Raw genomic sequence first — 17,184 nt, forward strand, 5'->3', positions numbered from 1 at the left:
ATGGATGGATGGAACTCTTTTTGGCACAGTCGGCAGCACCCTCACTTTCAGTATAAACTACTACACACTCAAATACTTTTGTCCACATACAGTACTTAAAATAGGGGTATCCGTATACAATTTTGATATTGGATACCGGTCCGATATCAACAAAAACAAGGATCGGATGATATCGGCTTGCATTGCAAATCTCCGATATAAGCTCTGATACAAGCAGTCCTGGAGAGTGTTACTTGTGCAAAGCTGGACATTCAGTTAACATCTAAATGACCTCTTATAAGCACACAACATTGGTATTTTCATACTTTGGTCATATTGGTTGGTCATATTATATCACTTACACATACAAAGTATCCAAGGCAGATGCGTATTGGAATTATCCCAGTAAAAAATGTGTCTGCATTGTTCAATTTACTGTGTCGACTCAGGATATTGTAGCTCGGTGGGGAGAATATTTCAAAGACGTCATCAATCCCACATACACATCTTCCTATGAGAAAGCAGTGCCTGGGGAATTTTTGGTCGGGTCTCCCATTGCCAAGGTAGGTAAAAAGGTGGATGAGATCCGCTAGTATTTCATTAAGGCTCTCGATGTTGTGAGGCTGTCTTGGTTCACAGGACTCTGCAATATTGCATGGACATTGGGGGCGGTACCTCTGGATTGGCATACCGGGGTGGTGGTTCCTATCTTTGAGAACGGGAACCGGTGGGTGTGTTCCAACCATTGTGGGATCACACTCCTCAGCCTTTCTGGTAAGGTCTATTTTGGTGTGCTGGAGAGGAAGCTAGGCTGAATAGTAGAAGCTCGGATTAAAGAGGTGCAGTTTGGTTTTCGTCCTGGTCGTGGAACTGTGGACCAGCTGTATATTCTCGGCAGGGTTCTTGAGGGTGCATGGGAGTTTGCCCAACCAGAGTATATGTGCTTTGTGGACTTGGAGAAGGCATTTAACCGTGTCGCTCGGGAAGTCCTGTTGGTAGTGCCCAGAGAGTACGGGGTATCGGACCGCGTGATTGTGGCGGTCTTCTCCCTGTCTGATCTCTGTCAGAGCCTGGACCGCATTGCCGGCAGTAATTCGGACCAGTTTTCACTGAGGGTTGGACACCCTTCCAAAGCTGCCCTTTGTCATCGATTCTGTTTACAACTTTTATGGACAGAATTTCTAGAAGGGGCCAGGACAATGAAGGAATCCGGTTTGGTGGCTGCAGGATTAGGTTTCTGATTTTTGCAGATGATGTGGTCCTGATGGCCTCATCTGGCCAGGATCTCCAGCTCTCACTGGAATGGTCCGCAGCCGACTGTGAAGCAACTGGGACTAGAATCAGCACCTCCAAGTCCTAGTCCATGGTTCTCGCCCGGAAAAGAGTGGAGTGCCATCTCTGGGTTGGGTCGATCTTGCCCCAAGTGGAGGAGTTCAAGTACCTCAGAGTCTTTTTTTTACGAGTGAGGGAAGAGTGGATCGTGAAATCGACAGGCGTATTGGTGCGGCGTCTGCAGTGATGCAGACCCTGTATTGGTCCGTCGTGATAAAGAAAGAGCTGAGCCGGAAGGCAAAGCTCTCAATTTACCAGTTGATCTACGTTCCCATCCTCACCTATGGTCATGAGCTTTGGGTTGTGACCGAAAGGACAAGATCACAGGTACAAGCGGCCGAAATGAGTTCACCCTTCGAGATAGGGTGAGAAGCTCTGTCATTCGGGAGGAGCTCAAAGTAAAGGCGCTGCTCCTCACACATCGAGAGGAGCCAGATGAGGTGGTTCGGGCATTTGGTCTGTATGCCTCACTGGGGAGGTGTTTAGGACACGTCCGACCGATGAGAGGTCACGAAGAAGACTCAGGACACGTTGGGGAGAGTTAAACTGGCAGGTTAAAAACAAAAGTAAAAAAATTTGAATATTCATCGAGATTAGATGATTTTTTTTTTGCCATGATCGCCCAGCCCTAAGATCTGATAATCAGCTAGGAAAAATCACAAATAAGGAAGCAACAATAATAAAAATAAGAACGCTAATACAAATGATTATAAAAATGCATTTTTCACATCTTAATTTGTATCAATAAGAATACTGATTAATACCGATATTGATACAATTCTAACACTATTTATCCCAATTTAGTACACCACGTACCTAAACATCCTCATCAAAGAAACCAAATAGTCTACCTCAGCCGGTTGACAGTGTTGCCTTTGTCGTGACCGTGTTTAATCATATCGTAGCGTCCCACCTCCAGGGACGGACGTAGGACACGCATTTTTGCCAAATACACTCTGAGAAGACAAGAGTCACAAGTGTCAAGGCAGAAATGGAAGTTTTACAAGGAATGTGAATTGACACAGAAAGACCGTCCCATCTGTCAGAGTCTAAGTTGTCAAATGTCTCACCTGAGCCCGATGTCATCATCCTCGCAACCCCAGCCCCAGTAGTTATTGGGAAAACCGTTAATTGTGCGGTATTGGTCAGGTGTGAAAGCAGTCACTCCTCCGAAGTATGTATCGTACGGAAGCCTGGAGGGGCAACACAGATACAAAGGTATTACCCAGTCAACAATGTACTCAAGTTATGTACAGACACGAGAAACAACGCACTTGAAGCCAAACTTGTTGATGGCGGTGGCGGCGTGTTTGGGGTGGGATCCGCACACATATATGTTGCGGTCATCTGTGGGAATGAGGTCCACGTCGTGGAAAAAGAGACACTCCCATTCCTTCTCTTGCAAGGCCTCCCGGACGCCGGCATTCATCAGCCTGGCCTTGTTAAATGTGTAGTTCCCAGCCTGCGTTAGGAACAGTACGTTGGAGAAAACAACTATGATATTTTGCATTTAATTCTACAGTGGTACATCACTGAAAACTACAACCATAATAATACACAGGCCTGATCTACTATGATCTCAAATAACAAGTGCTAAACAGAGTGTGTAAAATACAAATAGTGCAGGTACTATTATTGGATGGGTTGCGGGTGATCTACTAAGACTGCGTGCACAATTGATAAAAAGTGCAGAAATGGTGCGCACTGCCCTACTTAAATAATGTTTTTGCGTGCACCATGGAGACTGGTCCTCCCCTTCAGTGGCATCATGCTCTAATCAATGGCGTTTTGCTTTGTTGTGGGACATGCAGCAGACAACTACAGTTTGGAAAACCTTTATGGGCAATATAGAATTGCTTCCCCAGTGCGATCCATACAACAGAACCAATGTTTTACAGAACCAAGTTTGAATGTGTGCAACATTATAGTGAAGTTCTACCAGAATGGTAGGGTTGAGTACAGGAAGCAAGAGAAAAAATCGATTCATGTCTAAATCACATTTCTGACTCGATCCAAAGTTTTCAAGAATACATTTTTTAAAGTAAATGTTTTCAGCCATATTAAAAAGTTAAAGTACCCATGATTGTCACACACACACTAGGTGTGGCGAAATTATTCTCTGCATTTGAGCCATCACCCTTGATCATCCCCTGGGTGGTGTGGGGAGCAGTGAGCAGCACCGGTGGCCGTGCCCGGGAATCACTTTTGGTGATTTAACCCCCAAATTTCAACCCTTGATGCTTAGTGTCAAGCCGGGAGGTAATGGGTCCCATTTTTATAGTCTTTGGTATGACTCGGCCGGGTTTTTAACTCACGACCTACCGATCTCAGGGCGGACACTCTAACCACTAGGTATATCCGTGCTTTCCCGTAAGGTAACGGCCTCCATAGTGTATTGCTTGGTTGCAACCATGTGACCTACAGGCCGCCAACATCTCAGATGGGGCAAACATTCAATAAATGGTGACTGTTCATTTCCCTTTAGTATCGCAGATGTAAGCATATTTTAAAGTTATAGTGGGAAATATACAAGCCGAATAGCATCAAAAAAATTGTTGAAGGTGACTGAGTGGATCCAACACCACACTTACTTTGATCTTTGCAAGGAATAGAAGTCCAAAAGAATGGAGGCACATTATTTCTTCACATCTAGATGGGTCGAAGAGTTAAAGGGGCTGTTTGCAAGTTTGCAAAAGTTATATTTTTAGAGCGGATAAGCTCCTAAGAAGTTTAAATCAGAAGCATGGACACTTTATGGTCCTGCGCTATTCTTTGCACCTAAAATACTTGTTTGTAGTAATTAATATGATTAGAACATTTTAGCATTATGTTTGAACAAAGAGAGCATAGTCTAAAGTCAAATTGTGTTAAACATATTTGGTCAATAAAGCTGATTCAGATTTTTTTTTGACAATACCACAATAATATCGTACCGTGTCTTTAACACCGTGATGATATCATACCGGTAAAAGTTAGAGATGCTACCTCAGTAGAAGCATTTAAGTCTCATCTTAAAACTCATTTGTATACTCTAGCCTTTAAATAGACTCCCTTTTTAGACCAGTTGATCTGCCATTTCTTTTCTTTTCTTTTCTACTCTGCTCCCAACTCGGGGTGGACCGCTAGCCTGTCCATCAGATGGGTACATCTCTACGCTGCTGACCCGTCTCCGCTCGGGATGGTTCCTGCTGGCCCCACTATGGACTGGACTTTCGCTGATGTGATGGACTTTCACAATATTATGTCAGACCCACTCGACATCCATTGCTTTCGGTCTCCCCTAGAGGGGGGGGGGTTACCCACATATGCGGTCCTCTCCAAGGTTTCTCATAGTCATTCACATTGACGTCCCACTGGGGTGAGTTTTCCTTGCCCGTATGTGGGCTCTGTACCGAGGATGTCGTTGTGGCTTGTACAGCCCTTTGAGACACTTGTGATTTAGGGCTATATAAATAAACATTGATTGATTGATTGATTGATACCGTGAGATTTACATATTGTTACATCCCGCCTCATTACTACTAATAATAATATATTTAAAGGTGAACTATGATGAATTTTGTCTTTTCTGACTCATAAATGTTACAAAATTGGATACTCGTTGTAAACAGTCATTTCGTTTCCATGCACTAAATTAGTCTGATTTCTCAAATAGTTTGTTTTATTGTAATTCCACACCTACATGTGAAGTCAAGTGTCCATGCACTCTCTCGAATGCGACTATTGGTCATACGCCATGTGCCTCCCGTACACTGGGGGGCGCTTGTTTCCTTTTAGCGCGGATAAATGTATTGCTTTTCCGGTTGACCTATGTCGTCACACTAGGCGGCTCCATACAAGTAAACAGCTTAGCTCTGTGGTACATGATGTCAGCTGTAATATTGACACATATTACACATAATACATCTCTAATGGATATGTTGATGTTAAATAGCAGACAGCATCAAGGAATGATATTGCGCTATGAACATGACGCTAGTGCCAAGCATGAATTGGAGCAGATGCAGGTCTGAAGCAAAGATATGGGTGAGGGCCGACATCCGGGCAACTGAGCTACATACGGGTTCTTCGAGCCATAGCAACGAGACTGCCGTTGAAAACAAACCGTTGCCATTACTCTTTAACCTGTCGACCTACGCTGGTTAAACCTGTCATTCTGCCTCCAAAATGCCAAAAAACTGTGTTGTTTTTGGTTGTGCTAACCACAACTGGAAACAGGGAAAACAAAGGTTGTATTTTTTCTGCCAAAGCGCGATAAAAGCCCACAGAGACGAGACAAATGGCTCGCAGCTTTACACTGGGAAAACGAGGACGGTTCTCACTGGAGTCCCCCAAAGTCCCGGGTCGTGTGTTCGGATCACTTCGTTTCTGGTAAATATAAGGAACAAAAATCCACCTTCTTAACCACAACTTGGCTATACCGTCCGTGCTAATGTTGTACTTGTTGAATTTTTACCTTATAACGTTCGACAGCTGAAGTTGTTGTTGTACAAAAATAACATGCGGTATATACTATATAGTCTATAGCCTAGCAAGCTATTTTTGAAAACCGGACAACGAGAGGATACCAAAGGCAGCGTTAAGATGGACACCACCGGGAAAACGTAAGCCAGGGCGGCCAAAGAACACCTGGCGAAAAACAGTTGTACTTAAACAATACATGTAGCCCTCAAATCTCTCAATATTTTATACACTAACACTTGATCTTCCGCGTCTCTTTCTTAGTAGCGCGCAGGCTAAGCTAACTAGCAAGCTAAGCTAAGCCTGAGAAGCTTTAAAGTTCACTGAAACGAGTCTGACGCAAATAATACATTTTCGTTTTTTCACACGATATGCGAATAAGTAAAAATGCGTAAATGAAGGATTTAACGCCGACTTCCAAGCCACAACGCTCGTTAAATGCTTTTTCTGTCAATGCTGTGTTCGCTGTGAGCTGGTTTGTTTTCAACGAATTCCCGGTTGCTAGGGGATTGGTAGGCGGAAGTGACGTAGGTCCGCCCTCACCCATACCGACGGCAGAGAGTTTTTTAGAATACAAAACTTTCGAATGTCTCCGAGTTCATTCATAAGGCTCTATATATTGATGGAAAGAGTCTGAAATCCGAAGAAAACGGCCAATTGTGTTCCAGATGAGGCGTGCTATACTTCTAGATTATCGAACCTGTTGTGTGGAATACATAGTTCTTCCTAATCAGTTTGGTAAAGAGGTTTGTGTACGCTTTATTATTTGCCTTTATTATACCTGCTTCGTTCTCTTTTATCTTATTCCTATTTCATTCTGGAGTCCGAATGAAGCCAGCATTCTACATTTCCTTAGCTACCTTCTTAAATAAATCTCTGTTTCTTTTTTCTCCAATTGATGCACTTTCAAATGTTATGTTCTTTTAATTTGTGAAGAATATAAACAGTCTCCTCTTCATTACAATTGTTTCTTATGTTTTTATTGAATGATACGATACGAAAGGTACCCTCCGACAGTTGAGAGATCTAAATGTTTGCCAAAATGCACCTGAAAGACTCTCAGACCATGAGAAACAAAATTCTCTGGTCTGATGAGACAAATTTTGAACTCTTTGGCGTGAATGCCAGGCCTCATGTTTGGAGGAAACAAGGCACCGCTCATCACCAGGCCAATACCATCCCTACAGTGAAGCATGTGTGGTAGCATCATGCTGTGGGGCTGTTTTTCAGCGTCAGGAACTAGGAGACTGCTGCCAAAGGTGCATTAACAAAGTATTGAGCAAAGGCTGTGAATACATATGTTAATGTAATTTTTTTTATTTTTAAGAAATTTTGAGAAAAAAAACCAAAAAAAGTTTCACATTGTCATGGTGGGGTTTTGTCTGTAGATTTTTGAGGACACAAATGAATTTATTCCATTTTAGAATAAAGCTGTCACATAACAAAATGTGGAAAAAGTGAAGCGCTGTGAATACTTTCCGGGCCTACCGCCCGAATGCAGCTGAGATAGGTTCCAGCGACCCCCCGCGACCCCAAAAGGGACAAGTGGTAGAAAATGGATGGATATATATATATATATATATATATATATATATATATATATATATATATATATATATATATATATATATATATATACATACACATACATATTATATTAGTTTATATTTAAATGACACTCGAACCTCTAACCCTAGGACCAACTGTACAGTAATAACATTACATGACTAGTGTACGCACATAGCGGTATTCTGACTTCATATTGCTTTTGATCTTTCTATGCATATGTACAAAGACAAGATAAAGATATAAAAAAACAACAGTATATGTTCGCATCGGACCTGGTGAATGACGTAGATGCTGTAATCAAGCTGCTGCCGCTGCAGGAAAGGATGCAGGTAGTAAAGCAAGAACTTTAGGTGGTGCTCGCGGTCCCTGTGTGGGATGATGATGGCCGTGTGGTGCCTCGCCTCGCAGTCAAGCGGGCGGTAACGTCCACCGAGTTCCACCTGTGGGTACTTCTGCTGCACATTGGCGAGGGTGAGTTCTGATGGGAAGGTCAAGTTGATTGGCCCCCCTGTGAGCAAATGAACAACATGAATATAATAAACAGAGTGAACCCTCTGGTCAGTCATCCACTCGCTTTGTCTACGTGGGTGGAGGAGGGAATCTAGCATGTACACACATGTAAACGTAATAAGATAATGTAGTAGAAATTATCCAGATCACCCCCAAAATCGAATCACTTTTTTCTTATCCCATTTTTGACATTTCCCTAAAAAATATCAAAATCCACATAAGGTATAATTTTTTGAGTTATGTTTCCAACTAACTAAATAACAAACTAATTGACACCGGCGAATACGTAACCTACTGACGCAGGTAAATATAGACAAACAGATGTAAACACACTTGTGAAGTGCATTTAATTGATATTAGGAAAAATTTGTGATCCAATGATTTATTATTATTTTTTCTATAGAACATTTCTCCCTCTATTTTTCTCTCAATGTTCTGAACTCCTATTTCCAAGCTGTACATGTTGTCTATTGAAGTAGAGAAACGTCGTCCTAGGAGTTTTTGGGTAGCATAGCTGTACTATAGCTCGACATGCTGTCTTTCTAGCAGTCTAGTTGAATCAGCAGTCAGTACGTGTCCATGCACTAAATTAGTCCGATTCCTCAAATAGTTTGGTTCTGAAAAAGCATCCTACGACCCACGGAAACACCTTAATCCGATTGTGTTTGGTTTTTGAAAAGTCGGACTAACACACCTGGATTATGCAATTGAAAACCAGATCTCTCGAGTGGATGAGGACCCTACCTATCGCGCACGCGCCACTTTCAACCCGCGGGATGTAACCCGGAAGCGGATCCCATTCAATAAAAACAAAGTCCACAATTGGAATAAAGAGGAGACTTATTATTTGCTTTACAAATTAAAAGAACGTAACGTTTTGAAGTGCATTGATGGGAGAAAAAAGGTAGCGAAGGAAATGTACAATACCGCGGCCTCATTCGGACTCCCAACGAGTGAGATGTAAGGAAAATTACGAGGCAGAGAAGAAAGTGCCCACAAACCTTTACACGCTGCGTTTGTCTACTCTAAACTTGTAAGCAACAACTCTGTATTCCGCACAACTGGCAAGCTTGTACACAACAAATAACAAGTTTGAAGTTAGCAACCTCGATCTAAAGCGGGCACAAACAGTCTTTTCCTTCGAATTTAAAAATCCTTCCATCAATCCACGTAGCTTATTAAATAAACTTCAAGACATTCCAAAGTTTTCTTTTTTTTCTCAGTCCAAAAAATCCCTCAAAACAACTCTCTCAGTTTCTCCCACCAGTCTTTGCTTCGGACCCAATCCAGCAACTCTAAGACCTTCTTGTTAGTAGTGTCATGTTCATAGCACAATCTAAGATCATTTGTCTCCTATTTAACATCAACATAGCCATTAGAGATGTAATATTTGTCTTTTCTGTGCTAATATTACAGCGGACATCAAGCACAAGAAGGACTAGGCTTTAGCGGTAAAGATACATTGTTTTGGTGTGAAGTCACAGGTCACCGGAAAAGCAATACATTTATCTGCACTAGAAGGAAATAAGCGCCCGCCAGTGTACACATGGTGTATGACCAATAGTCGCATTAGAGCAGGGGTGGGCAATTAATTTTTACCGGGGGCCGCACGAGCAACCCGAGCACTGCTGGAGGGCCACACCGACAATATTTCAATTAAATTTTGCTCAAATTATTTTTGATATACCGTAAGATAAATAATAATAATAATCATATTTTTATTTAACCTAACTTATCTTTATACAAAAGCAGATGGCTTTTGATGGTTTTATTTTTAACACTTTCTTACACAACACTTCCTGATGTATAATACAATGCAAAAATTTAAATTTCTGTCACTTTATCCTGCATCCTCTTTGTTGTGAATGTAGCACGCCTGTAAGGTGATTGGCGAAGAAGGAGGAAGCGTTGCTGTTGCGGAAATGAGGAGTGAGGATGGACGTGCGTGTGGAAAAAACGAGATAAGTTGAGCTGTGTTAGTATAAGTTGCTCAATAAAAGTTTAAAAAGAGCATCACACTTGGTGTGCACTTCTTCTGGACGCTACAATTGGTGTCAGAAGTGGGATGAAATGCCTCCCAATTCGCCTTGCCATCAAACCTGGGAGTCTTCATTGAGGGCGGAATTCCCCCATGCCAAGCAGGGTGCGCTGCCTCTATCCTCTCTCCCTCCCTCTCTCTCTCTCCTGTGACGCTGCCTCTCTCCTTCTTCCCTCTCTCCTGTGACGCTGCCTCTCTCCTTCTTCCCTCTCTCTCTCTCTCTCTCCTGTGACGCTGCCTCTCTCCTTCCTCCCTCTCTCGCTCTCTCTCCTGTGACGCTGGCTCTCTCCTTCCTCCCTCTCTCTCTCTCTCTCCTGTGACGCTGCCTCTCTCCTTCCTCCCTCTCTCTCTCTCTCTCTCCCTCTCTCTCCTGTGATGCTGCCTCTCTCCTTCCTCCCTCTCTCTCTCTCTTTGCGGCGAGCTCCTCACGTCCGGGATTCACACGGCACCTTAAGTCCCCACTCAATGTACTTCCCCTCCTGTTCCATCTTGACAAAGTCGCCAGGAAACATCGTGGCACGTATCTCCCGATGACGTAGCAGGCTGAGCACATGCACAAGCAGCGCAGTATGCGCACAAAAGCAGCGGCAGTATGCACAAAGTTTTACTTCTGACACCAATTGTAGCGTCCAGAAGAAGTGCACACCAAGTCTGACGCTCTTTTTAAACCTTTTTTGAGCAACCTATACTAACACAGCTCAACGTATCTCCTTCCTTCCACACGCACGTCTATCCTCACTCCTCATTTTGCAACTCAAGAACACAACATCAGCTTCAGCAGGTTGTTACACTATATTCTTTAAACACAGCAACCTGTGCAGTCCAAGTCTTGTTGAAAAAACGCCATTCGTCATCAACTTTTCTTTTTTTAGCTTCTCGGGGTTAACCGTACATCACTTGTCGCTGTGCGCCTTCACTCACAGGTTACACATGCACATACGCCCATAAATAACACTTTTCAAAATAAAAGCAGCACAGTTGTATTGCACGCACGACATAGATGTTTTTTTAAATTTATTTTGTGATATGTGATTGCCGCCGTTCACTCACAAGCACGAGCACGAGCATACGTCCACACGGAAGTAATACAAATAACGCTTTTCAAAACAAAAGCAGCACCGTTGTATTGCACACTCGAAATAGATACTTTTTAAAATGTATTTTGGAATTTATGATTGGCCTCACGCGGGCCGGACAGGGACGTACAAAGGGCCGGATGCGGCCCATGGGCCGCATCCGGCCCAGGTCTGCATTAGAGAGTGCATGGACACTGGGACTTAAAATCCATCCATCCATCCATTTTCTACCGCTTAAAATGTACGTGTGAAAATACAGAAAACCAAACTCTTTGAGAAATCAGATTAATTTAGTGCATGTAAACATAGTGAGTGCCTCTGCTGGTTGCAGCCATGTGGTGCACACACCATGGCAAATAAAGGCAATTCTACTGGTTAATAAAGAGGGTACATAAAGCACAATATGGAGGTAGTTGGGCTTCAAAACTATTGTTCAAGTGACGCTTTAAACACGGAAGTACCGCGCTGCAAGCATTGGATTAAAACATGCCTCGCCAAAGGTGGTAAGACAGTATTACCCCCTGCGCTTCAAACTTAAGTAGTAAACACTTAAATACCAATCATCCAGACCTTGACAGTAAGTTTAAAGGTTATATAATTAACTATCTCCCCTGCTGTGGACATACAGATACGTACACACACGCACAGCTGGTTTGCTTTTTGCCAAATATTAGCGGAGTCCAAACTGCCCACGTAGCGCAAACTAATGCAAGTGAAATGACTGAATTTTGGAACAAATTCCTACAATTTGTGTTTTATCTTTAACAAGGTGTGTTTTACCTGCTACATGTCTTATCTGTGTACTTTTAGCCATAGGGTTGTTTTTAGTATTTACTAATGATTGTATCTGTCCTAAAGCACAAACCAAGAATGGCAACCATAAATCATGAAGTATTTAATACAATGTCAATAAAGCTTTTCATTGTATTCTAATCTAATCCTAGATAATAGCAAGCTATATGTAATAAATACAATTGTAAATTGTTCTTTGAGTGCAACAACAAAAACCCAATGTGTTTAATGCCTTTTAATTTTTATTTTAATCTTCTAAAATTGTTCAGGAGTGCAGTACGAAACGTATGTTTAATGTATCGTAAGATTTTATGTTGAAATTAATCCAGAAAGGAATTTTTTTTTTTTAAAGTAGCGAAAAGTATCAAAATACATTTTGGTAACGAGACCAAAATATTGGTATCGGGACAACCTAGCGGGGGGTTAATCATTTTGTAATGCAGTCTACTGAAAATGAAAGAAAGCACTACACTAGCAACTGACCTTGTGGTCAAAGTTGGAGTTGCTACAAAACAAATTTTTTGATATTTCAACACTTTACTGCCATCTACCAGCTAAAGTGGATAGTGCACCTCCCTAATTTGCCACGTTTCATGTGTTAGGTAAACTGCGACAAATGGGGCCGTATGAATCCCCTTCCTATTGTATGAAGCATTACTAACACAGAGATTAATGCCAAATAAGGTAATCTTGATTCTTTTTTAAGAAAGAGATAGCGTGACTCGAAGTCACGCTATGCAAATACAAAAAAGTTTGTATTTGCGCTCTGGGGCGGCTGAAAGATTGGCCATACTAGGATTAACTCGGCTCTGTGATCGGTATAGCACTCGCAGAGACAGTTGGCTGCCATGTACAGACCATCGGGCTTTATAACAGTTAATTTATGTATTTTAGTTATTTAAAAAAAAAAAAAACTTTGACAAAAAGATTTTAGTGTGTGTAATGACAAACACGATCATTTTGGTCACGATAACTGTGATAAGAAATGTTGATATTGTTACATTCATTCCTAGTTAAAGGTAATACAAAAACATGAAGACCGTGAGATGCAGCATCAATGCAACAATAGGAGGTTTCCAGCTCAGTTGGGCCAGACGAAAACATGACAGAATACACAAGAAATCAACACTAAAACTTACACACAGGGTCTTCTTACTCACTTAAAAGAGGTGAGGTGTTGGGACACAAAGGAAGCACCTCTTTGTTTTGACTTTTGTTTTGACCTTTGGTCAGGTGAGTGTCCACGTAGTGTTCATACATGTAGTTTTGTCTTGAAATCTCTACGCCGTAGTTCTTGGGAGAGTGAAACATCTTCTGGATGTAATCCAAGAACGCCAGCTCTGATAGAACCATGTAGACGACCACGGCCAATAAACCGCTCACCACCTTCAACTTAACCATGGCAACGGGCAGGATGAGGCTGTGTAGAAAGTGTGAGCCTTTGTCATTATGGAAGGCAAAAACAATCATTCATTATTTTCCTTCAGGAATTATTTTTTCTCCTGCTTGTTCTATTAATAAAAACATATTTAAGAATCTTAATACGTTTGTACATATCTTATAGAACATTGCTGCTTAGTAGCTACTTCCGGTACAGATATAAGATTTAATGGAAACCCAGGACAGCAAAGGTGTATTTAATTGGACAATCACTGTGTAATATCTGTTTTTTGCCATTGTTTTTGTCATATAGGTTGTACACATTGTTACATATAGCAGGGCAATATGGCAAAAAAAACCCCATAACAATATGTTTTTCATACCGTTTGATCTAAGTTACCGTTTTTTTTTTTACATTGGTTTTAACCTTTTTGAACAAACATAATTTTTTTTAAATGTATTTCAAGCTCACTATCTGTATTTTTACATAACTTTACAGAACAAAAATAAAGAAAATTACAATGAACATTATCAGCATGGCAAGCTGGCATCATTTTACATGGTTTAGCAATACTTAAATCTACAGACATACATTCAAATGTTTACTAGGGTTGTACGGTATACCGGTACTAGTATAGTATTGCGGTACTAATGAATCAAAAACAGTACTATACTCTGTTTGAAAAGTATCGGTTCGCCATATTTTTTTTTTACAGGCATGACGGCACGGTTGTCGTCACGTCATGACATTGCTGGTTTTACGAGCAGAGGAGCATGTTAGGCAGCGCACAATCACAGAGTACTTACAAGCAGACACAGTGTGTAGACAGAAAAGGGAGAACAGATGGATTTTGTCACTGAAACGCCCTCAGGAAGAGGTGCTTTAAAACATGGCTAGCTAGTTAGCGGCCAATGTCCATCCGCAATCGGCAGTGTTTTAGCTTCTTCTAAATCACTAATCCTCGCCTCCACAGCGGCGAATAAAGTGAGTTTCTTACAAGTATCATCCCTGCAGGACGAGGAATAGCTAAACATGCTTCACTACACACCGTAGGAGGATACAATAGCTCACCGGCGTCACAATGTAAACAAATGCCATGAGTGGATCTACACCTGACATCCACTGTCATGATACCAAGTACAAGAGCGTATCTAGTTGATACGCTCTCGGTATGCTGTAAAAAAATAAATTATATTAAATTCATAAACTCAGAAAATACCTCCCTGGACACATGAGAACTTAAATTATGACCATTGTATGGCCCTGTAACTACTTGGTATCAGATCGATACCTAAATTTGGGGTATCATCCAAAACTAATGTAAAGTATCCAAACAACAGAAGAATAAGCTGACCGCACTACCACCGCCGTTGCCAGACGTACGATAATTACCGTCTTTATTTGATCATTTCCCTTTGTACATTTAATAACCAGAAATACCAAACAAACAAAATATATCCTGCCCTGTGCCTGATGTTCTGCATTGTAACAAGTGTGACGATCTGTTACATCACATTTGTCATGTTTTTTTAATTTTTGCATTTATTTCCTAGTCAGCACTCCTATTCTAGTTCGACTTCTTCTTTGACTCTCTTAGTCATTTTCCTCCTCAACTGTCCTTGGTTGACAGCCTGGCACACCTGGTTGCAGTTGCTAATCAGGCCGCTCAGTGGCCTTGTGGTTAGAGTGTCCGCCCTGAGATTGGTAGGTCGTGAGTTCAATTTTAATAGTCATACCAAAGACTATAAAAATGGGACCATTACCTCCCTGCTTGGCACTCAGCATCAAGGGTTGGAATTGGGGGTTAAATCACCAAAATGATTCCCGGGCACGGCCACCGCTGCTGCTCACTGCTCCCCTCACCTCCCAGGGGGTGATCAAGGGTGATGGGTCAAATGCAGAGGATAATTTCATCACACCTTGTGTGTGTGTGACAATCATTGGTACTTCAACTTTTTAACTTTAACCTGCCTTGCCCTCCAGTGAGGGCTCGGAGATTGCTTAGTTCTTCCTCGTTGTCACTGTTGGCTGCATGCAAATCCTGTGTTTGCTATAATTAAATACTTGTCTTACCCGTACATCGTCTTCCCGTCTCCTGCATCTATGAGTCACAATTACTGCAGCCATGCGAGTTTGTGACAACACGTCTCCTTACAGCCATGGTCATTATTTTTCCGTGTGTTTGGTGTTTATGTTTGGCTTTAGCGCTCCCTGCTTTTTTATTACTTTACTTTTCCTTTGCTACGAGCCTTTAAGGCAGGGGTGGGCAATTAATTTTTACCGGGGGCTGCATGAGCAACCCGAGCACTGCTGGAGGGCCACACCGACAATATTTCAAATAAATTTTGCTCAAATTATTTTTGATATACCGTACGATAAATAACAATAATAATAATATTTTCATTTAACCTAACTTATCTTTATACAAAAGCAGATGGCTTTTGATGGTTTTATTTTTAACACTTTCTTACACAACACTTCCTGATGTATAATACAAAGCAAAAATTTCAATTTCTGTCACTTTATCCTGCATCCTCTTTGTTGTGAACGTAGCACGCCTGTAAGGTGATTGGCGAAGAAGGAGGAAGCGTTGCTGTTGCGGAAATGAGGAGTGAGGATGGACGTGCGTGTGGAAAAAACGAGATAAGTTGAGCTATGTTAGTATAGGTTGCTCAATAAAAGTTTAAAAAGAGCATCAGACTTAGTGTGCACTTCTTCTGGACGCTACAATTGGTGTCAGAAGTGGGATGAAATGCCTCCCAGTTCGCCTTGCCATCAAACCTGGGAGTCTTCATTGAGGGCGGAATTCCCCCATGCCAAGCAGGGTGTGCTGCACCTGTAGACGCTGCCTCTCTCCTTCCTCCCTCTCTCTCTCTCTCTCTCTCCTGTGACGCTGCCTCTCTCCTTCCTCCCTCTCTCTCTCTCGCTCCTGTGACGCTGCCTCTCTCCTTCCTCCCTCTCTCTCTCTCGCTCCTGTGACGCTGCCTCTCTCCTTCCTCCCTCTCTCTCTCTCTCTCTCTCTCTCTCTCTCTCTCTCTCTCTCCTGTGACGCTGCTCTCTCTCTCTCTCTCTCTCTCTCTCTCTCTCTCTCTCTCTCTCTCTCTCTCTCTCTCTCTCTCTCTCTCCTGTGACACTGCCTCTCTCCTTCCTCCCTCTCTCTCTCTCCTGTGACGCTGCCTCTCTCCTTCCTCTCTCTCTCTCTCTCTCTCTCTCTCTCTCTCTCTCTCTCTCTCTCTCTCTCTCTCTCTCTCTCTCTCTCTCTCTCTCTCTCTCTCTCTCTCTCTCTCCTGTGACGCTGCCTCTCTCCTTCCTCCCTCTCTCTCTCTCTTTGCGGCGAGCTCCTCACGTCCGGGATTCACACGGCACCTTAAGTCCCCACTCAATGTACTTCCCCTCCTGTTCCATCTTGACAAAGTCGCCAGGAAACATCGTGGCACGTATCTCCCGATGACGTAGCAGGCTGAGCACATGCACAAGCAGCGCAGTATGCGCACACAAGCAGCGGCAGTATGCGCAAAGTTTTACTTCTGACACCAATTGTAGCGTCCAAAAGAAGTGCACACCAAGTCTGACGCTCTTTTTAAACTTTTATTGAGCAACCTATACTAACACAGCTCAACGTATCTCCTTCCTTCCACACGCACGTCCATCCTCACTCCTCATTTTGCAACTCAAGAACACAACATCAACTTCCGCAGGTCGTTACACTATATTCTTTAAACACAGCAACCTGTGCAGTCCATGTCTTGTTGAAAACACGCCATTCGTCATCAACTTTTCTTTTTTTAGCGTCTGGGGGATAACCGTGCATCACTTGTCGCTGTGCGCCTTCACTCACAGGTTACACACGGACATACGCCCATAGATAACACTTTTCAAAATAAAAGCAGCACAGTTGTATTGCACGCACGACATAGATGTTTTTTTAAATTTATTTTGTAATTCAAAGGGACAAGCGGTAGAAAATGGCCGCTGTTCACTCACAATCGCGCACGAGCATACGTCCACACGGAAGTAATACAAATAACGCTTTTCAAAACAAAAGC

At 42.4% G+C, this 17,184-nt stretch overlaps 1 protein-coding gene across 1 annotated transcript in view; it reads right to left on the bottom strand.

The window, feature by feature from the left end:
- The window catches only part of LOC133651572 (beta-1,4-galactosyltransferase 3-like), a 33,006-nt gene that overhangs the window by 10,421 nt on the left and 5,401 nt on the right, over positions 1-17,184 (bottom strand). The window contains exons 2-6 of the mRNA XM_062049553.1: positions 12,918-13,177; positions 7,614-7,849; positions 2,586-2,773; positions 2,382-2,504; positions 2,163-2,267 (exon numbers count right to left, since the gene is read on the bottom strand). Of these exons, the coding sequence (XP_061905537.1) occupies positions 2,163-2,267; positions 2,382-2,504; positions 2,586-2,773; positions 7,614-7,849; positions 12,918-13,158 (893 nt within the window). The 5' untranslated portion in view covers positions 13,159-13,177. The remainder of the gene's footprint in view (positions 1-2,162; positions 2,268-2,381; positions 2,505-2,585; positions 2,774-7,613; positions 7,850-12,917; positions 13,178-17,184) is intronic.

Source organism: Entelurus aequoreus, linkage group LG06, assembly GCF_033978785.1.
Source record: "Entelurus aequoreus isolate RoL-2023_Sb linkage group LG06, RoL_Eaeq_v1.1, whole genome shotgun sequence".
Taxonomy (NCBI): domain Eukaryota; kingdom Metazoa; phylum Chordata; class Actinopteri; order Syngnathiformes; family Syngnathidae; genus Entelurus; species Entelurus aequoreus.